This window comes from Papaver somniferum, chromosome 5 (assembly GCF_003573695.1).
Source record: "Papaver somniferum cultivar HN1 chromosome 5, ASM357369v1, whole genome shotgun sequence".
Lineage (NCBI taxonomy): Eukaryota > Viridiplantae > Streptophyta > Magnoliopsida > Ranunculales > Papaveraceae > Papaver > Papaver somniferum.
Window position 1 is genome coordinate 63,970,848 of NC_039362.1, and position 25,237 is coordinate 63,996,084.

Consider the following 25,237-nt stretch of genomic DNA (forward strand, 5'->3'; position numbering starts at 1 on the left):
ATAGAGGACTAGCTACTGAAAGTTGGCTTCTCCTTTATCCAAATACTACTATCTCTTATATGTTATCCATTGGTTCTGATCATCACCCAATTTTCCTCAACTCCAACCCTACTTGGCAAACTGGTAAAATCCCCTTCAAATTCTTTGGTCCCTGTTTGGACCATAAGGATTGCAGGAAAATCATTGTTGAGTGCTGGAAGAGAAATCTTTCTGGCTCTAGTGCCTTCCTTATTGCCAGAAAACTCAAAGATATCAAACTGCAACTCATAGTTTGGAACAAGGAGGTCTATGGTAACATAAAAACAAACATTGAAAATTGTGAACAACACCTTTCTTGGTTACATGATAACTACTTCAGAGTTGATAGAAGTGTTGTTGTCAGCTCAGTGAATGGCAAAACATTGAAGAAAATTTTTGGAAGACTAAAAGTAGGGACCAATTCATTGAATTGGGTGACAAAAATACTAATTACTTTTATAGAGCTACAAAATGTTGAACAAGAAGAAATAAGATAGACACAATTCAAGATAAGGAAATTGGATAACTGATTATCAAGAGTTGAAGAACTGTTTCACAAAACATTTCACTAGGATGGCTACAACTGAAACAACCTCAATCAACCCAGAAATAATCAACCTCATTCCTTCCATCATCACCAACTCTGACAACACCACCCTCAACAGACCACCTGACTACAATGAAATCAAATCCATCTTGTTCAGTATGGCACAAGACATAGCCCCAGGGCCTGATGGATTTCCACCAAATTTCTTCCAAGCTAACTGGGATATTGTTGTAGATGACATTGTCAATATGGTGAAAATTTTCTTCGTATCTGGCCATTTGCTCAAAGAGATGAACTCTACCTTCACTTCCATGATTCCCAAGATAGACAACCCAACTTCCCCAAGTCACTTTAGACCCATAAGCCTCTGCAACACAACCTACAAAATCATATCCAAGCTGTTAGCTCAAAGAATGAAACCTTACCTCAACAAAATCATATCACCCTACCAATCTGCCTTCATACCTAGAAGACAAATATCTGACAACATTGGCATTGCTCATGAGCTCATCCATTCTATGAGATCCAAATGAGGATTCAAAGGTGATAAAGGAAGTATGGGAATAAAGATTGACATGGCTAAGGCTTTTGACAGAGTGGACTGGAAGTTTCTCAAAATTATCATGTCAAAAATAGGGTTCAATGATTCTTGGTGCCAAAAAATAATGCAATGCATCTCTACCACCACATCTGTTGTTCTTATTAATGGTTCTCTAGACTCTTTCTTTACACCATCTAGAGGTCTTAGACAAGGAGACCCTTGTCCCCTTATTTGTTCCTGTTCTGCATGGAAGCTCTCTCTAGAACTCTAATACATGCTGAAGAACTTGGTATCATCTCTGGCATCAAGATTTTCAAAGGATCTCCCTCCATAAATCATCTCATGTTTGCTGATGACTGCATGGTGTTCTGCAAAGCAAACAAAATCGAAGCTCAAAATCTCATGGACATTCTAAACCTGTTTGGAGATACTTCTGGCCAACTAATCAATTTTAAAAAATATGGAGTGTTATTCAGCAAGAATACTGATCCAACCCTCATTCCTGCTATCAGCAACATAATGGGAGTTCAAGTTCTGCAGTTGGATGATAAATATTTAGGATCTCCCCTCTTTACTCTCAGAAGCAAGATAAAGTCTTTCAGACCAGGAGTTGACAAGATGAAATTAAGACTATCAAGTTGGAAAAAATGCTCCCCTAAACCCTGCTGGCAGGGAGGTTCTCATCAAAGCTGTTACATCTACAGTCAGTATCTATCAAATGAATTGCTTCATAATTCCTAAACAAACTTGTCAAGACTTGAACAAGCTTCAAAGAGATTTCTTTTGGGGAAAAAATCTGGAAAACCAAACAGGTTACTATCCAAAGGCCTGGACAGCCATCTGCAAACCAAAGGAACTTGGTGGATTAGGTTTCATGAACATGGAACTCTTCAACAGCTCAATGATTACAAAAATTGGTTGGAGATTGGAACAAGACAAGGACTCCTTATGGTATAAACTAATGGATGCTAAGTACCTGATGGGAAGAAATGCTCTAAATATGGATACCAAATCCAAAGATGGAGACTCTTGGATCTGGAAAGGTATTCTTGAGGGCATACAGAATATACAACCACATTGCTCTTGGAAAATTGGCAAGGGGAACAAAATCAAAATATGGGAGGATTTATGGATCCCTAACACCACAGATAAGCTCTTAAAACCAACTCACTGCCCACATCATATTGAGTTACTGATACATTTCCTGACACCATCAGGAGAATGGAATGCTCAGCTAGTTCAATAGATCTTCAGTATAAATACTGCTCACACTATCTTGTCTTTGGATACCCATCCAGGGGTAGAAAATACTATGAGTTGGAACTTAAACAATGCTAGGAAGTTCTCTGTCAAATCCTTGTACAAGGCAAAGATAGACAACTTATATAGAAATGAAACCATTACAAGAAACTGGGAGGCTATATGGAGAATGAATATTTCCCCAGTTATAAAGATCTTTATATGGAAATGTGCTCATGAAATCCTCCCCACAAATGCAAAGACTGCAAGCATCCTCCACTATATTGATCCTATATGTCAAATTTGCAAAAGTGGGGAGGAAACTGTGACACATATGTTCTTAAATTGCCCTGCAGCTACTGATGTCTGGCATGAAGTTCTTGGTACATCCCATGGAAAGTTTGATAACATAACAAACTTCATGAATTGGTTCAACTCCTGGTTCATACTTGCAAACAACTCTGAAATCTATAATACCTATGCTACCATCTGTTGGTATATTTGGAAAGCTAGATGTGATCTAGTTTTTCAGAACATAAACCCTAATGCAAAGAAAACTTCTCTTTGCATTAAGCAACATCTTGTGATTATAAAAGAGTCCACAGATTAACCTCCCATGCTCTAAACACCATCTCTCTGAATGGTGAAGAACCTGACAATCAGGAAGATCTTACAATACCATATAATCTGAATCTTCAGAATTCTCAGGATTTTGGGTTCATTATCAAAATTTATACAATACAGGACCCTGAAAGTTTTAAATTATTTTCTGCACTAACTATCTGGGACACTGCAGGAAACAACATTGATAGCAGAGGATACCCAGGCCAACTGGGAGAATGGGGAGCAACATGAGGCGCAAACCTAGCTTATAATTGGGCAAAAGAGCAGCAACACATGAACATTGAAGTACAAGCTGAATCCAATGAAATTATGTTAAGATTTCAATCTCTCTACAACCAAGCTATCAAGGGAAGATTTAATCACGGTTACTATGAAGAACTGCAAAACACCAATGAAGAAACTTTCTTAAACATCAGTCCTATTACTTTTGTTTTAACTAGTCTTACTATCATACATAGAGTTCAAAATTCGCACTCTCTTAATATTGCTATCTTTTGTAAGAACTATGAAAGTAGTACTGCCACTTCTGGCTCTCGTACTACTACTACTTTGTTGGTCTCTTAGGCTTTGCCTAAGTTTTTCTGAAGAAAAAAAATGTCATAATTTTCATTAATTTTTTTCTTAATAATATATAAAGTAAAATTAAACGGTTAAGATTTCATGACATAATTTCTTTAAGGGTTAAATCCTACAACGTGTTTGGTTCAAGGAATTGGATTACCAGGAATCCAATTCCGGGGGAATGTGACCAACTCCTTGAACCAAACGGTCCAAACCAACTCTATGTAATTGAGAATTTTGATTCCTAGGAATCCAATTCCCCCCAAAATAATTGATTTCCATTGCATTGGTCTAGCAGTGCAATGGAATTAGATTGCAAGGTAAAAACAAATGAAATTGGATTACTTCAACCAAACGCTAATTTTTTGGAACTGAATCCAATTCCACGAAATTGAATTCCAAAAATTGGATTATCCCATAATTAAATTCCTATGAATCCAATTCTTCCAACCAAACGAGGTGTTGTATTATTGCAGTCGAGTATATTTACAACATGTATAAATAAACTCTCCTGCGTAGGATTTTTTTTAAGCCCGTTGTTGGAGATGCTCTCAGGAGCCATATACTACTTAGGTCCTGTTTGGTATAGTTTTCAAAAACAGTTTTCTGTTTTTAAAAACAGAGAAAACAGAAAACAGGAGAAAACGCGTTTGGTAAGGACATTTTCAGAAAATGTTTTCTATCTGTTTTCTGTTTTTAAAAACAAAAAAATGAAAACAACAAATTATTGTTTTCTGTGTTTTCTCTTTTTTTCTTTTCTTTATTCTTTTCTTCTTTTCAGAACAAAGTAAGAGATGGGGAATGACTGCAAGTGAGTCATGGCTAATATCACTATCTCTTAGACGAATCTTTACATTTGATCCGATTTAGTTGGTTTTCCTTGTTTTCAAAAACAGTTTACCAAACAATTTTTAGAAAATGAAAACAAGGAAAAAAGGGTATGTTTTTAAAACAGTGGAAAACTATTTTTGAAAACTGTTTTTCAAAACTGTACCAAACAGGCCCTTAATCGCTAATTCTTTTTAAAAACAAAACTTTTAGTTTAAGCAACAAACACAACGGTCACGAATGATAATAAGAAAATTGTAACCTGCCTTAACCACTGATAGTTAAGGCGATGGGGACAATGTGGACTGTGAGTTTGGGCATCACCATCATGTTGTCAACCCTTAATTAGGTGTAACGTTAGCAATCCAGACATCACATATAGGAAATTAGGTACCGAAAAAAATTAGAACCAGGTTTGCCACTTACTCACTTTCGTTAGTTCCCGAAAATTTTGAATTCTATTGTAAATTTTTTGAGGACGAAATTCCTAAATATGTGACATGGAAATTGAGAGGACGAGCCGATTTGGATTGTAACCCGTTGCTTTTTTCCCTCCGGTTGGTCTACTGTCCACTCCTCAGATAGGAAGAGGGGATTATCATCCCATCCGACACTATAAGTGCGGCTGGGAGATTCGAAATCCCTACCTCAGACATGCGAGACAAGATGAGAACCATCCTCCGAGAGAGTGTTCCAAAATATTTGACACCCAAGCAATGGGAGTAGCCTAGTAGGTGGTGACCCAAGCATGTGTATGCGTCATTGAGCTGTTCAAGAGAGAGGAAGAAAGAGGGTGGCATACCAAACTAATGAGGGTTTACTTGAATAATACCTAAAGATCATATAGTTGTCTTAACAAACAAGATATACATGAGTGTCAAAGAGAAAGAGGAAGAGTAATTGCTTATGATTCATACTCTTTCTCATTCTTACTTACATCTAGGCTTTTTTAGAATTATAATTCAATTGCAAGCTAAGTACCAACAACGATCCCCTAGGAGGAATATAATAATTCTTGAGATTATTGGCACTTTGATATTGACTTGTTGAGTAATATCAAAGTTTAATCAAAATGATCAACAAAGGAGGAGGGTCCCAAAGATTCAAGGAATGGGTATTATCCAACTTTTGGTCATGTGTGGAACAAAAAAAGTAGCACATGTTTGCAAATGGACACTAAACCAAACAAACAAATACTAATACAACAAGTGAAGAGGACATCAAAATTATTAGTTTTTCACTATTCATTGAGATGCATAATGAAGCAAGCAAAAAAACACTTTATACTACTTGGTCCAAATTTTTATTGAGTCTTGATTTTACAAGAAAAAGTCTAAACAACATCACCAGTCTCTTTTTGCGGTTGTGTTAGTTTAACTGTCAAACTTTATAATTCATCTTCTTAACTACACCAAACTTAGTTATTGCACTTAGAACTAACTAACCCGTTATTAAAAGAAAAACATTATGTGAATTAGTCTGAGTGACAGAATTTTGAATCTTTCCAAACACATTCCATATATATAAAGACTTTTTAGTCTCTCTTTTTCTCTATATATCTGACTTAGCTCTTCATTTGTCATAGTAAGCAGCAATGGAAGAAGAAATGCCATCAGTTCCAATGGAGAGAACAAGTAAGATTGTGAGAAGATCAGTTCACACATACTTGAAAAACTATCAATACTTCACTTCCACTACATCTCTACTCATATTTCCGGTTTCCATCGCGGTTCTCATCTCTCAAGCCATCATTCCTTCATCTCTGTTCCTTCTTCCAACCATTTACACTCGGTTTCAGGCCATCTTTTACGCGGCCGGGTTCCCGGAATCATTGCAGTTTTTCTCACCTCTCAATCTTAAACTCTCTCAAACAATTTGTTCTTCCATATTCACTCTACCCTTCACTCTTTCATTTCTTCTCCTTGCAAAATCATCAATAATTAAAGCTCTTCATCGGCAAAACACATCGTCTCTTCCACCTTCCTTCTCTTCTATCTTCTCTCTTTGTTACCCTCTCTTAATAACCCATCTCTGCAATTCATTTATGATTTTCGCAGCCAATGCTTCCGCATTAGCTTTGTTATTTCTCGCCTTCAATGTTATTGATGCTTTTGGTTATACCTCCACAAACTATCTTCTCTTTTTCTCAGCAGTTGGAGCTGTTGTTTATTCAGTTATCCTTGCAAACACTATTATCACCTGCAACTTAGCTTCAATAGTGTCTGGCATGGAGAATTGCAGTGGGTATTTAGCTTTTCTTAAAGCTTCTATTCTGATGAGGGGAAGGCATTCAACTGCTCTTTTGTTGGCTCTTCCTTTCAATTTGGGTTTAGCTGCAATTGAAGCTTTGTTTCAGTACAGAGTGGTCAGCCTTTTTCTTAGTTCAGGAGAGTTCACTTCTTTAATGGCTCTTGAAGGATTAGTGATAGCTTCCTTGTATTCCATCCTCATCCTCCTTGACACAATTACATCCTGTGAATTCTTCAACAGCTGCAAGTCTCGAATGGAAATGGTAGATAAGTACTATTACCTGGTTCAGCTTCTACCGGAGGAAGATGAGGAGGGTGCTTTCACTTGTGCAAAGAATTTAGACTACCTCCCATGAACTGTAATGGGAATTTTCTCATCTCAAAGACGGTTTCAGGGCACAAGGTCCTCTGAATAAGCATGAAAATATCAAATCCAAATGGCTTGCTGAGAATGATAAAACATCTTTCAAATTATTCTAAATGAAATCCATCAATCAGCTCAAAGAAGAGCTGGATAGGAAGAGGAAGAAAAAGGGGGCCACATTTGCCCCACTTCTGCATTATTCAATCTGTGATTTATTATTCTATATTGTAAATTTGATAGATTTAGAAATAATGTATTAGGGAAGTCAAAACTTTCAACTCCGTATCTGGAGAAATGGTAAAAAGAAAAAAGAAAAAGATTGAGCATATATACTGCAAGAAGTGAAGCAATGAACTGTGAGATTGGAACTCAGAAACTTCACTCAAAAATTTACATTACTAAAGATAAACAAAACATCATGGTTTCGTGGTAGAGTCGGTCATGTCAGTCTAACTAAAGATAAAGAAAACAGGAAAGTGCAGTTATGATTTTTAACAAGAAAACAGACACTGGAACTGAAACAGGAAATGTAGTCATAGTGGTCCAAACCCGGATTCGGATGATACTTCAGTCTCTTTCGCTTCTTACAATGATCTACCTGAACCCCATAGTTCTCTAGATTGCAAAGCTGAGGCCAATGATTGTTGAAATCCTTCAAACTTTCTTGATAAACTAGCAGCATCAAATTTCTTTTCAGCAAATGAGAGCACACTCAAACTCCATGTAATTACTTTAATCGTGAACCCAAAGCTTTCAGTATTTCCAATTAGTTGATCTCTGAACATTTCTGGAAGACATCCAATCACTATCTTCCCCTCCTGATGCTTCATACCCATCACTCACAGACAATCTTGACTGCAGAACTGCCTTTAGAGAACTGGAACCAACAGTTGAAAGAGCTGTGGGCTCTCTTGTCTCTTCTGCTTCTGATGTGGAAACACAGAATGGATGACGATCAGGTGAATCTAGACTACTCTGAGGAGAAGGAGAAGAAGAAGAAGAGGCTACTATGGAAGTCGAAGCTGCTGACATGGGATGACTTGTGTGAAAAGCGCTCCGTGCTTCAAGTTGCAGAGGTGCCAAAGTAGTAGAAGTTTCCAGGAGAAGCGCATTAAGTTTGCTTTCGGCAGCTTTTGTGGATACCTTTGCTATGGTTCCAAAAGGGAGTTCCGCTGGCAGACGAACCCGTTTACTACTACAGTGCTCCATCTGATCCATCTGGCTGCTGCTGCTGCTGACCAAGCCATTTTCTCTTCCTACTTCCCTTCGTGCTACAGGCTGGAGGATTTTGGACTTCTTTCTTGCTTGAGCAGCAGCCTTCGAGACTTCTTGCGCATCCAAACGAGATAATGTCCATGGACTGATTTTTACAGCTCCAGGATTCTTTTTAGGCACTGGGTCTTCGCGTACCATCCTCCTTCCTGATGAACCCACAAACATGCTGGGGTCTGAAGGAACTACAGCAAACTGGAGGCAAAACAAAATAGCATCACTTGCCAAAATAAATAGGAGCATATAAATAGGTATATCTAATTACAAACATTTACTTTTGCAGGTAACTGCAAAACAGATTGTTTGGTAGTTTCATGGGTGGATGATAAGCCATGGTGCAAATTGTAGTCATGCACTTGTATCGTGTCTCATTGGCAGTGGTGATTGTGGCGTAAATGGTGTATCTTTAGACTAATATGTGCCCTCAATTGTTAACAAGATAATCCTGGTTCTTTATTACATATTGGAAACCAACTTAAAAAGTCAGATGAGCGTAATGGTAATATACCTGATCCTCGAGAAACAAACGAGGAGGAGTACACCAAGCGTTACGCTGGAAAGTATTGAAGGAGCTTCCACTGCTTAACCCAGTGCGTGAACTTGCAAGGGACATTTGAGGACTCTGCTGACCTTCTTCTACCCCTTGTTGTTCCTGCTCCCTCAAGGCTACAATGTAATCATATGTGCCAATTCCCTGGGACATATAAAACTCATAAGGAGCTGGTTGTAAAGCTATATTCACAGCATCGATACTAGATGAAGTATTGTTGTTATCTTTATTGGCACATGTCTAAAGGCACTCCAATACCAAAAATTAATGCCAAGAATCTAAAGGATTGGAACACTTATTTTCTGCAACTGACCTTCTTTACGAGGAGAACATGAAAGGAGAAAAGCTGAGCAAGGGGTAGAGTAGCAACCATTGCCAAAATAGTGCAAGATGCCTGTAAATATGTGAATCAAGACCAATTAGAGAGGGGAATAAATCTGATGCTGAAAACTTAGATCCTTTTTGTTAAGCCATTCAAGCTAGCGATTTCAGATAGACTAAGTTTTTTTTTTTTTAATATTGCTAACACTTATATAATACTTGAATTGGAAATGAAAATAACAAGAGCAGCCATGCTCACTTACCACCACAATAGAGAAGGGTGTCAAAGAGAAACTGCTTCCAAGCTTGGTGGTGATCTCCCGAGTGAATCGCTTCCTCTCAATAAACGCGCAGATCATTACAAGTATTCCAGTCAACCATTGTATGATAAGCTGCAATCTCAAGCCCAAGGTGCACAAACCATGTATATACCTGTCAATAGTCAACCAAAATGAAAAGGGACATGAAAGTAAACTGCGTACTCTCCATCTAAGTTGCACTATTGGATATTATATGTACTTCATGTTCAGAAGGCGAGTTAGAGCTTGACCTAGGGTCCTACAGGCCAACAAGAAAAGGGATTTCATTGGGGGGGTGGGGTGGGGGTGGGGGGGGTGGGGGGGTGTTGCTGGTAATAAATTCGACATCGTTTTTGAATGGAGACTATCTAAGTGAGCCGAGGGATCCAACAGGCCACAGGGAAAAGGGATTACATTGTTCGAACAAATTGGAGATACTATTGAAGCAGAGGTGTTCTTACCAGGATTAGGGCCAAAAGCATGAGGGTGAAAAACTGACGGTAGTTCCTTTTGCCTATACAATTGTTGATCCACTACAAAACCAAGGAAGATGCAGATATCAGATGATTGCATAGGGACGCATAACTAAAAACCCCACTAAGACGAAGAATCTATATACCCTGCAGTGATGATCGAAGTGGTTGACACACTTATCACAAACTCTACAATGCTTGCTGTACTTGAAAACCTGCACAAAATTTCTACGAAATCAAAATACACCCACATTACATTTATCCTTTTAGAAAAATCCATAGATAAGGCTTATGCTGATGCCTGATAAAAGCTATTTCACCAACATACATAGAACTTAAGCAAAGAAGATAATATCTTTAGCTGGTGCGACATTTTACCACCTAATAGTCATACCTCTACTTTACACAAACTGCAGTAGAACATGCCATCTTCACTCATATGTTGATTTGCTGATTCTCCATGTCCCCTTGAATTATTGCAGAGAAGAGCTGTACAGGATCCCAGTAAAAACATACAACATGATGGACGGTCGGAAAGTCTATCAGCATCATTTTCAATACTGTTCTCCTCAAGAGTGTCTCTTCCCACAGACAGTTCATCTGAATGTTTCTCTCGTGCAGTTGTATTATTCCTCGAGGAAATTGAATCTGCTCCATGAGTAGACTCCTGGACCGGGGTATGTTTGATTCTGCCGGCATTTCCTAGATACGTTTTGGACTTGAAGACACCAGGGTCAGCAGGGTCAGCCGCTGCACACCATATGTATAGGCAGAACATGCATGTAATCTGACAAATGAAGTCACTTGCAGATGTTACTGAATATCAATGAGCTTAGCTTAGCTACCCAACATGCTGCATACTTACCAAGAACAAACTAGTTCAATCATCCAAATTCCAAATACAACTTATTATCGATACTAAAATTAAACATGCATTACCCAAATTATCTTAAAAAACATTAACATTACCATGCCAAACATTTATTTTTTATTCTAGATTAGGCATCTATGTGAATCTAACAACAACAATTAGATGCATAATTGAGAAATCATAGGTACCAGGCACTAAATTCATTTATAGCCAGGGAGTCCCTAATTTGATCACCATTACTATTACTAAAATTGCTTCATCCAACATTCAAGTGTCCAGAATCACACAAGCTACTGAAACAAGATTCTGCAAACATGTGGGTGGCTTGGCGGTCCATCACTCTCAGTTGAACAAAATTGACAATGAGGACCTAGATTACAGATGTGAATGAGCTTAAACCTCAACGCGCAGAACTTAGTGGAACCTGAATGATGACATTGATTCTAAGAAAACTAAAGTAAATGACAACAAAAATTAGGAACTCAAAGCTTTGAAGAAACAAAAACAAAGCCAGAGTTTATATAAGGATAATCAAAACAAAAAAATAAAACCTCAACAAAGAGAAGGTCAGAGTATTAAACTAACACTAATAACACCCGGAAACTAGAAAAGAACTAACAATAATATATCAGAGAGATCTGAGTTAACAAAAAACCCAAAAAGTGCTTGAAGCTAAACAGAAATAAAGAAAATAGGGAAATGGGAACTTACAAGGGGAGTATAGAGACATAAAAGAACAAACTGAACCACTTTGTTTCCAACAAATGGAACAAAGAAGACATAAAAAGCAAACCCAAGTGCTAGAAATACAGCTACAGCAACCACCTTCATGACAAAAGAAGATGATGAGCTTAACACAAAATCAAAGTAAAAACCAAAAAAGAAAAAGAAGCATTTTTTGTTTTCATTACCTGAAGAGGATGGTAAGGCAATTGCCAACCATGTTTCCTCATTTTCCTTCAATGTTACAGCTAAAAACTCACAAAATGCAAAAATAGGTATACAAGACTTGGGTTTCCTCTCTTTTTCTCTCTAAAAGTAGTACTTAACCATTCTCAGTGAGTAGAAAAAACAAGAAATGACGGAAAAAGGAAGATATCTTGAAAAAGATTTAGTGCTGGTGAGTGAAAACAGTAGATAGATGAAAACCCTTTGTCTGGTTTCTCCATCCCACCCCATCCATTAGATAGAGAGAGAAATGGGGTTTTCTTGTTTGTTGTGAGCTTTGTTTTTCTAACTACAGAAGAGAAGAGAAAGGGATTAGTCAGTGACTGAAATTATAGTACTTCTTCTGGTTTTGGCTTTACGAAGCTTGTATCAATTTATTACGACCCCAGTACTTGTGATATTTAAAGCTTATTCGCTCCTGCTAGTAAACATAAGTAAATTGTCTTGTTTACTATGTGAAACTTTCTGCATTTTTTTATTTTTTCTTTTTGGTTAGATCTATGGACTATATTGAATCTTCCATTTGTTTTAAGAATCTTCAATTAGTCAGCAAGTATGACTGACTTTTACCTTGAGACCTGAGTCTTTTAAGTAAACCAACAACTCCATTTAAAACTCCTTTTTACCCAACCGGTCAAAAGGTTAAAATTTTGTGGAGTTAGGTCACAAATCAGGTACATAAAGTTGTCACTTTGTGCTCTTATTTCAATGTCATTAAAGTGAGCCCATACAAAAATTTATTGAAAGCGTAACACAGCGTAGAAAAATTTGCCTGGAATTGTGAGATCCTTTTTTAATTTAAGATGGTTTTCTTTTTCTTCCATAATTTGTCTTCATTCTGGGCATGTTTTTGTTCTTTTTCATTATTCTTTGGTCTATTCTTGTATCGATTTGGAGTATACACATTGGGGTTTAGTCTCCAAAGCTCACACAATTTTCCATAATCAGTTGGCACCATTAGAAAGTAACATTGCTCCGTTCAACGGATACCCAGATCTGACCTTGAGACAATTATTGAAGACCGACATGAAGCTTCATTAGCAAATACATTTACTATTCAGTAGTAGACCAAAAGAGACATTCGACCTTCACAGAAACGAGATTTAAATGGAAATATTAACATTTTCATTTTTTTTCTTCTAATTCCTATCTCTATTACATAACTCAAAATTTTCTGTACAAGAAGCATCTTTATTAGTCCCTATACCTAAACCTTGAATTTCATTTATAATGGAGAGAAATAAGATATACTACATGAAAAAATCTACTGTAGAATGTTAGAAGTTAGAACTTTTTACACGGTTAGAAGATACGATCCACATTTGCTGTACAATCCAAGGGGATCCCGAATTGGCTCACAAAAATTACCTGCCAACAAAAAGTGTCAAAATTGAACTCAACAGCATTCATTGTGATAGTCTATAAGAGGAAACAGAGAAGACCAGTAATAGTACACAACAAATTAGTAGAACACTTACAATTATGAGATTCCCGGAAAAAGGTGGCTTGACGCCTTTCCTAAAGCTGTGTTAGCCTCACGAACAGTGTCAACAGTTGCTCTGCCATGTGAACTCTAGGCTCCATTTTGATGTCTAAATTATCTTTTAACTCTCTTAGGCGGATTCGCACTCTTTGCCTTCTCCGTGTCAGCCTCTTTCTGGGCTTTCTGGGCCTTCTTCCTCTCAAGTTCAGCTTGCTTGCAGTTTTCCTCGTGTGCTTTTCGAAACATTCGCATGAAGTTTAAGAGAGTTGCAGTCACTGATAGTTTCAGTAAAGAAATCAGCAAATGGGGAGATAAAGCACCAGCGATAACGTAAATTAAGCTAAAAATCACCTTGCTCAAATGGGCATTTTGCAGGGTCTTCGCCGAAATAAACAACAAGTGCATCAGCATTCCGGCCCTGTTAGACAAACAAACAAGGTGGGAAAAAAATTGAAATAATCAGAACAGCTCAACTTGATGATAATATCTCAAAGACATTATAGGACAAAGCGATGCGTACCACTACAGAATAGAATGATGTTAACGATGCTACTTCTGCTTCAGCAAAGCCAATGAATCCCGTCAATGTCTAACAAGAAAAGGAGTCAGGAATTAGGGTGCAAAATCGATCAGTCAACAGAACGAGTGGTATTGAAGACCAAAACAGAAACAAAAGCAGTTAAAATATCTACAAAGGGCAAACAAAGTCGAACTCAGGTGTGACAGTTTAATCAGTTAATGCGAAGTGTGAATATGGCCCTTGAATCGTCTCCCGGGGTCCCATGTATGTAACATGGTTTCTTCGGGGGCCTTCATAAAAAGGAGTCGAGTATTCTTCATTAGAAAAATCTCCTACTTTTGACACCCAGATACTAGTATATGAACTAGTGTGGTAGTTTCCTTGTCATGAGCTGGGATATTGAAAGTTGAAACAGTTTGGATATCACATGTTCATATACAGTGGTTTGCTTGACAACATGTATCATTACTTGTGCATATGCAGCATTTAGCTTACACTGCAATTAACTGTAAAACATTTGGATAGCCAAATAATAATAAGAAGAAGTCAAAGCACTTGCAGGGATAACAGAAATTTAGAATACCTTGTGAAAAACTTCTGATACAGGGCCATCATTTGCAGATGCATCTAACTCCTGCCTAACCTTTTCCAATCCTTTAATAATGGCCTGCATTTCTTCTGCTAAGGACTTCAATTGTATCTGCATGGGAAAAACTTTCTGGCCTTACAATATGAAATCTTTGACACTGACCACGAAATTAAGAAGATAAAGGATGAGAACCTTTGATGCTGCTTCAAGGCTAACAAGGTCACTGTGAAAATCTAGGAGTCCTGGTGACTTAGCAGCAAGCACCTGATGCCAAAGAAAATCAAGTTTAGAATAGACAGAATTAATGTTTTAGATGGAGGTTTAACAAACGAACAAACACTCGCTAACCAAATGGAATAGCAGCATAAGACTTGCAAGAAAGCCTTACAAGCAGCAAACAACCAACTAAGTGTCAATATAACGTGTCACCCTTGTGAAGGGCTGCGCCAAAAGAAACAATTGAGTTTCAAATTTTTGAAGAATGAGAAGGTTGAAAGGTTACAAACTGGGGTAGAAGTCAATTAGTCAACAGCAAATAAACTAAAATACATGTAACAGGAAGCTCGAGGAAATGTAGCTTTCTCACAAGTCATTTTATTTGGTTTTAAGAACAACTTCTTCGCTTCTAGACGTGTTTTTATCAATACAACTTATAAGCCGAAAAACTTCTCCGCAATATGAAACTCTTTAACTACACAACCATGCAATATCAGACAATGCTAATCGTATCATTTTCGCATCTGAACAAACATGTCATTGCTGAAATATCAAAACAGTACTTATGAACGCGAACCACCTCTAGGTATCCTACACCCAGGAGAGCATGGAGATTCAGCTAATCATACAACAGAAAAGCAACTAACAATTGAGAGACTTGTAATGACATTTTTAATTTATACATAAAACTGTAAAACTGCAGAGCAATTACAGAATTCCATGTTTTTTTTTCTCTAACTTCAATATCAAGATGTTCTCCCCTGTACTCATCTCATTCGCATCGATCTCTTAACATTCTTTCTAAAACTGATCACAACAAAATTCTAGCTAATTTATTAAAACCGTAATCATCTGATTGATTATCCTCGTATCTCCTTAGTAACAACAAAAACTCGGCATAATACAAACATGATTATTAATGGTTTCTCTTGGAGGTGCCACCTAGGTCCCTCTCCTTTTTCTTCTATTTTGTTCTTATTTTTGAAAAAACAATCTTGTACAGTCTTTGGTTACCATTTCGAGCTAGATGGTATAAAAAATTGTAGGACTGAAGGGATTTCACTCTTTATGGTCTTTTTGGTTTGAGGTGTTCGATTAAAACAGATGTACATGATAGACCCGCAATTGACTTTAATACAAATAACATATTATCAATCCATTGAAGTTCAATTCAATAACAGGAGAAAGAACAATAGACTAACAAGCATACCTTACAAAGATAGTGCATCAGTGTCATCTTACTGTTAGATGCACGGGTATCACTAAGTTTTAGGAGACTATCCAATTTGAATCCGATGGCGGAGCCTGTACGTATTGAATCCCATTAGTGATTCAAAGAAAAGCATACACAGAAAAAATAGGCGAAATAAACAGAATATTTACCCCTAGCGGTTCCTTGGTTTAATGTATTCCCCAAGTAAAGAACTCGCTTCATGATTTCTTTCAATTTGAAGGAATTCCGAACCTATTCATTCATTGTATCAAAGTAAGCTCACTTTAAAGAGTTCAAGAACTAATAAATTAATACGGTGTGTAAAGTACTATAACTACCTCTTCACAAGCAGAATTCACAGTGCCAAGACTCTTTCTAAAATCTGAAATCTGTAAAAGATGTCATAAAAGATTATCATGCTTAGACAGATTATTAACTACTTTCATAAGTAAGAAAAACAATCAACAAGACCACTAACCTGAGCAATGAACTGAATCTTGAAGGAGAAAACTCTCAGTTTAGACTCCATGCGTGGAACTTTCATCAGCTCCAGAAAGAACTATTAGTTACCAATGAACATGAAACATCTTGCGTTACTAATGTCACCTAAACGTAAGGAACAAGGAAGCAGGTGCAAAAGTACTATGAACAACAAGATTCATACACAATAGAAGGAAAATCAAATTGAAAGTAGATCAAATTTTACCAGAAAATATATGTTGTAGTAGTTATGCATAATAAACTTTCACCCAAACTCTATGATACAAAAATGACATTAGCGAGACAAATTAATTACAGAACATACTAAATAAAGGCTTTCTGTTGAACCAGTTTTAGCAGTATAGTCAGACTAAATAACGAGCAACAGCCTACTTCCACTTTACATTGTTAAGTCTATAAACTTATCTTTCTCTGACCATTTTTCTTTATCTTAGAGGTCAAACACTAAGTTAACAAATCTTTTGATATGGACATATTTGGCCACAGGCATCAGTTGGACATAAGAATTTGGTGTTTGTTGTCCAAAAGGTACAATTTAAGCATCATATCCATAAACCAAACCATCAATATAGCCAAGGAACCACAATAGTAGAGTACAAACCTGTTCGCATTTCCCCAGTTGTTCTTTGTCGCCACCATAATTCTAAAGAACCAAAGATACAAATTGCAATTAGTAAAACAATATGCACAGAAGCATATATAAGATACAACACCTGTCTTAAGTACTTGCTATGGATTAAAAAAATCCACCTTAAGTTGTTCCATTTCCTCTTTTGTTGGACAGAACTTTATGAGATTTTCAACCTGATCAACATCTAAAACTGATTCGTCCATTGCTAGTGCTGCAGCCTGTGATGTGTCAGACATATAAGTGACCAGGAAAAGAAGCAAAACTAATATTTATTGTAGTAGGAGGAGGCATAAATGAGGTACTCAATTTAATTAATTAATTTTTACGTTCGTGCATTAATGTGAAGCATATCCAAACAAAAGAAAATAGGCAGGACTGGACGAGCTCCATATTATGCCAATAATTGTAAAACAAGATAATAAGATAATATGACCCTGACTTCGTAAGCCAATAATTGTAACTTGAACAAGAGTTAACTTACCACCATATCAGGAAGTGGCATTTTAACTTTCGTGAGCATGATTTCGGTGTTGTTCGCCCTCCTTAGATCAATCTACATGGATCAGTGGTAATAAAGATAGTTGTTGTAATAAATATTCCGAAAAAAGTATGCTTGTAATATAATTTCACCAATAATACGTTATGACGAAATCGAAACCTTAACAATCTAAATAATATAATTTCGAAAGAATCAACTCCACAACCAAGTGAGATGGAGACCTTAACAATCTAACACCAAATTTCTTTTAAGAAAATGAAAGTTGTTCGCAAGTAATTATGCCCAACAATACCAAAAGAATAAAGGTGACTAGCTGAAGATTCCAAAACCAAGTGAGATGGACTCCCTACACCAACTACTTGAGAAAAGTAATAGTTGAAAAGACACAAAAAATAAATTTTATTTACCAGGTGAACCTTGTCCGGTTTAGCTCCAAGTGACTTGCGCCTATCATCAGATTTTCCTCCCGAGCTAGCCATACTTGGAGCCGTAGAAAAAAGACTTTCAAGTTCTGATACGTCGAATTCTGACACACTAGCATTCATAAGAACATTAATGATGAATATGATAGCATCAAAACATTATTTAAAAACCAGAAAATAGGATAAGAATTTCAATGGTAATAAAGATGAAACATGATTAACAAGAACTAGCCGTAAAAATATTAGTAATAGTTCTTTATTTTGAACTTCAAATCGAATTCTGAATGAGCGACGATTGTGAACCCAAAAGGGGATTTGAATAGCCATGCCTATAAGCATGCTTCACACTTCTAAACAACCACTGGAATGTAGCTGCTGGGAATGCACTAACAAAAGGCAATGTCATAGCACTTGCATCAAAAACCGAAGGGTATATCTAGTATTAACGAAAAATGAAATCATACCTTTGATGTTCTTCAGATCTTTGAAGTTCTGCCCATAAGCTTCCTTGGATCACTCTCGTAAACTTGGTCCAGTGCAATGGCTTCAGTGATGAACGACGAGCTGCTAATCCAGGGGTACCAGGCAATTGCCCTCGTGTTAGTCCACGCCCTCTTCCCAAAGCAGAACCAGGTGGAGGTGGAGGACCACCTGGAGGCCTAGGACCAGAGGGTGGAGGTGGAGGACCACTTGGAGGTCTAGGTGCACCGGGTGGGGGAGGAGGACCTGGTGGGCGCAATCCAGGAGGAGGGGGGGGAGGTGGTCCTCCACGCATTGGAGGTGGTGGTGGAGGCGGTCCTCCACGCATCGGAGGTGGTGGTGGAGCTCCAGGAGCTGGAGGCGGTGGGGGTGGGCCTCCACGCATAGGAGGAGGTGGTGGTGCAGGTGGGCCGCCGCGCATAGGAGGAGGCGGTGCAGGTGGGCCGCCATACATAGGAGGTGGCGGTGGTGCAGGTGGGCCGCCACACATAGGCGGAGGAGGCGGTGCAGGTGGGCCGCCACGCATAGGCGGAGGAGGTGGTGCAGGTGGGCCACCGCGCATAGGAGGAGAAGGCGGTGCAGGTGTGCCACCATACATAGGAGGTGGCGGCGGCGGTGCAGGTGGGCCGCCACGCATAGGCGGAGGAGGCGGTGCTGGTGGGCCACCGCGCATAGGAGGAGGCGGTGGTGCAGGTGGGCCACCGCGCACAGGAGGAGGTGGGGGTGGAGGTGGGGGAAGAGGGGCGCCATGCATAGGTGGAGGAGGTGGTGGAAGTGGCGCTCCACGCATAGGAGGAGGAGGAGGTGGAGGTGGAGGTGGGCCTCCAGACATTGGGGATGGAGGTGGAGGTGGAGGTGGGTGCCATGCATAGGCGGAGGAGGTGGTGGAGGTGGGGCTCCACGCTAGGAGGAGGAGGAGGGGAGGAGGGGAGGGGCCCCATGCATGTTAAAAGGAGGTGGGGATCTTTGCTGGCTAAAAGGAGGTGGAGGTGGTGGAGGAGGTGGTGCCCTTTGCACGTTTATGGGAGGAGGAGGAGGAGGTGGAGGTGGAGGTGGAGGCTTATGCAAAAGGGAGGGAGGTGGCGGCGGAGGCGGTGGTGGTGCCCGGTGCATGCTAAACAGAGGAGGTGGGGATCTCTGGTGGCTAATAGGAGGCGGTGGTGGTGGTGGGGCTCTTTGCATGCTTAAAGGAGGTGGAGGTGGAGGGGGTGGTGAAACTCCTACAGAAGGGGAAGTGGGTGATGGAACCGCTGCTTCAAGTGTAGGAAAAGAGGACCCTCTATGCCCACGAGATGGAGGCGGAGGTGGCGCTACATGCAAAGAACTATGTGGCAGAGGAGGAGGGGGCGGGGGTGGTGGAGAAGAAAGTAAACCTCCAGAAGTTGTGGCAGAATGCATTGTTTGATGTGGCAAAGGGGGAGGAGGGGGAGGAGGAGGTGGAGAAAAGTAAGCCTGTTGGGGATGAGTGCGGGTGAAAATTGGTGGCGGTGGTGGTGGTGGCGGTGGAGCACTGGTTTCCCGTATAGGAGTAGATAGTGGAGGCATTGGGGGAGGAGGTGGTGATGTTAATGTGGAACGAGATGCTGCTACTTCCCCTGCATTCTTTAAAGTTTCAGGTGTGACCAAATCAGCCCCCTCAGACTCGTCAGTTAGCTGAAAAGGAGATGGAGTCTCACCAGCATAATTTGGTGAAAGACCGGTAATGACTAGAGCAGCTGGAGCACTATTATATCTTGAAGGAGGCCGGGCCTGAATGACATCCATATATGAACTCTTTTTTGGAGTAATCCAGCGTGACACAGTCTTGGGTTTTAGTAATGTACTCACAGAATCGTGAGATTCATCTTGTTCAACTGCCACAGGATCCAAGGCAGGCTTTGCATATGGAGATGGTTGTTCTAGTGGAGCTGGAGACAGTAATTTCTCAAACTTCTGCGCAAGTAAGGCCATGGCCAACTTTTCTTGTGGAGACTCGGATTGTTTACTCAAAGAATCCTGATATTCATCTCGTTCAACTGCAACAGGTTCTGGGGCTGGTTTCACATTTGGAGTTGGTTGTTCTCCTGGTGCTGGAGGCAGTAATTTCTCAAACTTCTGTGCAAGTAAACCCATGTCCAACTTTTCTTGCGGAGACTCGGATTCTTTACTCAGAGAATCCTGATATTCATCTCGTTTAACTGCAACAGGTTCTGGGGCTGATTTCGCATTTGCAGTTGGTTGTTCTCCTGGTGCTGGAGGTAGTAATTTCTCAAACTTCTGTGTAAGTAAACCCATGTCCAACTTTTCTTGTGGAGCCTCGGATTCTTTACTCAAAGATAAAGAATCCTGATATTCATCTTGTTCAACAGCTACAAGGTCTGAGGCTGGCTTTGCATTTGGAGTTGGTTGTTCTCTTGGTGCTCGAGGCAGTAATTTCTCAAACTTCTGTGCAAGTAAACCCATGTCCAACTTTTCTTGCGGAGACTCGGATTCTTTACTCAGAGAATCCTGATATTCATCTTGTTTAACTGCAACAGGTTCTGGGGCTGGTTTCGCATTTGGAGTTGGTTGTTCTCCTGGTGCTGGAGGTTGTAATTTCTCAAACTTCTGTGTAAGTAAGCCCATGTCCAACTTTTCTTGTGGAGCCTCAGATTCTTTACTCAAAGATAAAGAATCCTGATATTCATCTTGTTCAACAGCTACAAGGTCTGAGGCTGGCTTTGCATTTGGAGTTGGTTGTTCTCTTGGTGTTGGAGGTAGTAATTTCTCAAACCTCTGGGTAAGTAAACCCATATCCAGCTTTTCTTGTGGAGCCACGCATTCTTTATTCTGGGTTGATATGTAGACCGCGTCCTGCACATCAGTTACTGCCTTGGCTTCTAACTGGCGGCGCATATCAGCTACTGATATCTCGATTCCCAGTTTCATATCCCCATCACTGGCAATACCATCTTTAACCCTGGGAATATCAATGCCATTTACATCATCTGATTTGGTATGTTTAACAATCTCCCAACCGAAATCCTCCTTTATATCCTTTTTGCAGTTTTCACCATCCAGTTTGCTGTCCCGAACTTTGTGGAGATCAAAAACAGCCTTCTGATTTTTTACATGATTTCCATTACCCAATGTGCTGTTCTGAAATGGACGAAGGTCTGCATCATCTTTTTTGTTCTGCTTGTTGTTTCCATCATCCAATTTGCTTACTTTAGCATATAGATCATCAACATCATCCCTTGTATTCTCATCTTGTATGTAAGATTCATTATCCAACATGTCGTCTTGATACGTATGGATATCAGAATCACTCTTTCCATCATGCCCATCAGCATTGCTGAAAATCTCCTCCACCTCGAAAAACTCCTCTGCTCCACCTTCAGTCTCATCCTTGTCTCCACTTGCCACTTCTATGCCAGTCGTAGACCCAACAATATCAGGGTCCAAAAAGCGTACCTGTTAAAAAAATAAATGGACATTCAACACCCGTCATTTCGGAAAATGAGAACAGATGAAAGAAAAAGCATCACATACCTCTACTTTAAAGTCTCTAGGAAACTGTTCCTTTGCATCCCACAAAATGTCGATATTCTCCCGGTTGAGCAACAAAACGTTTGACCGGACGAACGACGTGTTAAACATAAGCCTGAACATCATTTCCTCCCGTACCATATCCTCATCCAAATGGATGCATTCAAGAACTACATCACCTTGAACACGGCAATGAATATCTACCTTCACGGGTGTACTTTCTGCCTGCAGTTAAGTTCTAATCAGCACCCAAATCCTTATTAAATCGCAAGCAGATTCATCTTCCAGGCTTTAAATGTGTAAGTCAGCATTACCTGTTTGTAGTGACGAACACGCTTCTTTGTCTTTGGAGTTGAAAATAGAACTTTAGAACTTCTGCTAGCTGCAGTAGATGGATCTTGGCCATAAACACGAACTATAGGCCTACAACTCCTTTCACCATTAACTATTGGAAGTCCTCCGAGAGTAAGGCTATCCAAGGCCAAAGATGTATCAGCTGGAGGCCAATCTGAGTCGAGATTTCTCCTAGAGATGTACTGTAGATATCTCAGTTGGGAAGGTTGTGGGTTTAAAGGAGACATGAGATGGAGGAGGTCCTTAGGAGCTTGCTTATATACCATCTCAAGAGTTTTCTGCTCCCCTGTATACTGTTTTCTGTATAGAAGGAGACCAGCAAGCATGAAAGCAAGCACGGGCCATCCTCCTCTTTCACAATGCATCAGCAAAACATTCTGTTGACCTTCTAATGACAGCCAACTCTCACTTGATCTCAGGAAATGGTGAATCATCTCAAGCGGTAACAGAGGACACCCTTCATATTGCCGAGGATAATCCATAACCGTCATATCATACTCAGACAATATATCAGAAATTTGGCTTCTCCTTTCTCCCTCCCTAAAATTAAACACCATGAAAGAGGCATCTGGAAAGTGGTCCTGAAGTTGGGCCACGATACCATCCATGTACTTCTTATAGTTATCCTCTTCCATGACATCGGTAGAGAAGCAACAATCGAACACTGCCCCAGACAAATAACCACATTTATATGATGCAGAAAAATGACAAACTTTATACAGAAGAATAACTACATTGTACTCAAATATATAGTTGTCTTATATATAGTTATTAGTCATATAAATGAGAAGAGAAGCATCAGTTTGAAATCTACGGACCATATCTTCAGTTATCATTCATGCAGGTCAAACAAAAAAAAAAACGCATAGAGCTCTCAGTGATTTTACTAGCATTGCTGCAAATAACACATCACTACATTGAAACTCAGGTACTAAATCTTTCACTCTTTCTCTAATGAAGTCCCCTTAGCTTTAAACCCTAACTTAAACAACTAGATTGCAAACAGTAAAAAACTAACAGCTGAAACACACAGTTGACTAGCAATTGAGCTAACATAGTTTAGTGGCAATGTTACCAGAAGCAACAATTAAGTTTATCAGAGTCCTAAATTACTTAATCTAACATACTTCAAACGAAGAATACCAGCCTAATTGAACTAAACTATACATTTCAAACACTCAATTCTCACAAATTACATTCACAAGCTCACCGATATAACAGAGAAACACTTGAACTTGACAATTGAGCAACAATTAAGTTAACATTTCCCAAATTAACATGCAAAAATGAATGTTAAGTAGAAATTGGGATCTACATAAGCTAAAACTAAGAAAAACAGGATAGAAAGATTTACCATAGACTCTTTCAGAGATCTCCAATAAGCGATCCGGAGGTTTCCGATAAAACAATCTTCTAAACAGCGCCATTTACCGGCGCTGCCAATTCTTTCTCCTGATCCAGAACAATTCTCTACCAAACCACAATTACCTATATCAAATCGATCAAAATAACCATAGATCTCACGGTAATCCAGTCCAATCAAACACAATAGCCTTAATCCAGTCCAGATAAATGATCAAAAAGATTGAATTCGGATAGAAACTAGGGTTTGTCTTGTTTGTTAGTCAGTTGATGATGAACTTGTAAGGAAGAAGAAGCAGAAGAAATAGGGATTATTGGTGCTTACTTTTTCTTCTTCTTCTGTTTTCACATGAAGAGAGAGAGGAGTGATAAACACTGGGAAAAGAGAAAAATGAGAAAAGTATAATAGAACTCTGCAACTTGGGAGTATTACGTGGCAACCATGAGACAGAGAAACAAAGAGTTTGATTTTCCGGGGAATGGAATTAATTCATTAAGTAAAATAAAACAAAACTCTGTATTCATACGAAGAAGAGAAGAAGAGAAACGGTAATCAAACTGTGTTTTACTACTTCGTCGGTTTTGAGTTTGGCTAGTACGAAAGTCTTTTCCAGGGATAGAGAGAGAGAGAAATAAAAGTAGATTTGTGTTTTCTCTCTATATTTTCTCGGTCCTAATGTCTCGGGATTGGAATTTATGATTTTTAACCGGGATACGAGATGGCGGGTAAGTAAATCTTGATTTTTTACCAGCAGTGGATTATATGGGAACCAAACATGAGAAACGTTTCAATGAGGAGGGTGAGACAGGTGGCGGTGACTAATGAGTGCATTGCGTAATCAGCTGGAACTTATAACCGACTGGTCCGAACCAAAGTGAAGCTCAGCTGGACTCAGCACAGCAGTTGTTTTTTCTGCATAATTAGAGTAAATTAATGATGTTCTTTACATTCGAATTATTATCAGTATTATATAAAGCTAAAGTGATGATGTTCTTTACATTGATATTAACGGACTGTTAATATCTATCTGACCTTTTAATAGACCTAACTAACTGATTTCGATGTTGAAAGAACAACAACAACAGCTACCTATGAGAAAACAAAAATGTAAAATTGAATCCTAGTTCTTGTTATTATCAGGTCTTAGAAAATGAGTGCAAAATGGGTTGCCGGATCAATGAATGGTCCAGGCCTTATACTGTGTTTTTGATTAGGTTAAATCAATGGTCCCCCACCACGTTAATACAGAATTACACGTATAATCCTTAAATGTGTATTGGTAGAACATAAAATGTGGTCCAAAACTGAAACGATAATAAAAATGAAATACTAGCCTAGCTCCATTGAGAAATTAGAATTGACAAAATCATTAGATGATGATCAGACCAATTGGCCTTCCTCCTAAACCCAATGTAAAATTTCGATTGTTGCACGACATTTTATGACCCATTCAGATGATGACTACTCAAACAGGGGTTGAGATTCGTTAACATTGGACGGTTGAAATTGTATGTGTCGGGACATATGGTTCCAACAGTATGTTTATGCTTTGGGCATAAGATACCATCAGAACAAGCATTGTAACTTGTCAGTAAAGATCGACTGTCCACAACGACTGAAAATCATTAAATGTAGCGGTACTGAATCAACCAAAACGTAAGAGATGTGTTTTTTTTTGTTCAACTCCAAGCAAATGACCGAGTAATGCACTTCGGGAAAATCCGACGGTCTTGAAATGACTCTGAACATTGGGA

General features: G+C 39.1%; 2 protein-coding genes and 1 pseudogene across 2 annotated transcripts; 1 reads left to right on the forward strand and 2 right to left on the reverse strand.

Annotated features, from left to right (window-relative positions):
* Positions 1-5,784: 5,784 nt before the first annotated feature.
* LOC113281734 lies at positions 5,785-7,297 on the forward strand. Its single transcript, XM_026530550.1, has one exon. The coding sequence runs from the start codon at positions 5,953-5,955 to the stop codon at positions 6,961-6,963; it is 1,011 nt and encodes a 336-aa protein (XP_026386335.1). The 5' UTR covers positions 5,785-5,952; the 3' UTR covers positions 6,964-7,297.
* Positions 7,298-7,337: 40 nt separating this feature from the next.
* Positions 7,338-12,078, reverse strand: LOC113281733 (probable protein S-acyltransferase 22). Its single transcript, XM_026530549.1, has 9 exons — positions 11,669-12,078; positions 11,469-11,582; positions 10,281-10,673; positions 10,033-10,101; positions 9,875-9,946; positions 9,378-9,506; positions 9,107-9,187; positions 8,752-8,937; positions 7,338-8,438 (listed from the first exon to the last, which is right to left on the reverse strand). The coding sequence occupies exons 1-9, from the start codon at positions 11,708-11,710 to the stop codon at positions 7,725-7,727; spliced, it is 1,800 nt and encodes a 599-aa protein (XP_026386334.1). The 5' UTR covers positions 11,711-12,078; the 3' UTR covers positions 7,338-7,724.
* Positions 12,079-12,738: 660 nt separating this feature from the next.
* Positions 12,739-24,142, reverse strand: LOC113279125 (annotated as a pseudogene).
* Between the last annotated feature and the right edge of the window lie 1,095 nt (positions 24,143-25,237).

Excerpts from the sequence above, each read along its gene's own strand:
- LOC113281734 (XM_026530550.1), top strand. The coding sequence starts at position 5,953 with ATGGAAGAAGAAATGCCATCAGTTCCAATGGAGAGAACAAGTAAGATT.
- LOC113281733 (XM_026530549.1), bottom strand. The coding sequence starts at position 11,710 with ATGAGGAAACATGGTTGGCAATTGCCTTACCATCCTCTTCAG. Across the intron at positions 10,674-11,468 it reads TATGTCTCTATACTCCCCTT|ATTACATGCATGTTCTGCCT; the intron begins GTAAGTTCCCAT and ends TTCATTTGTCAG. Across the intron at positions 8,938-9,106 it reads ATGTTCTCCTCGTAAAGAAG|GGAATTGGCACATATGATTA; the intron begins GTCAGTTGCAGA and ends TATATGTCCCAG.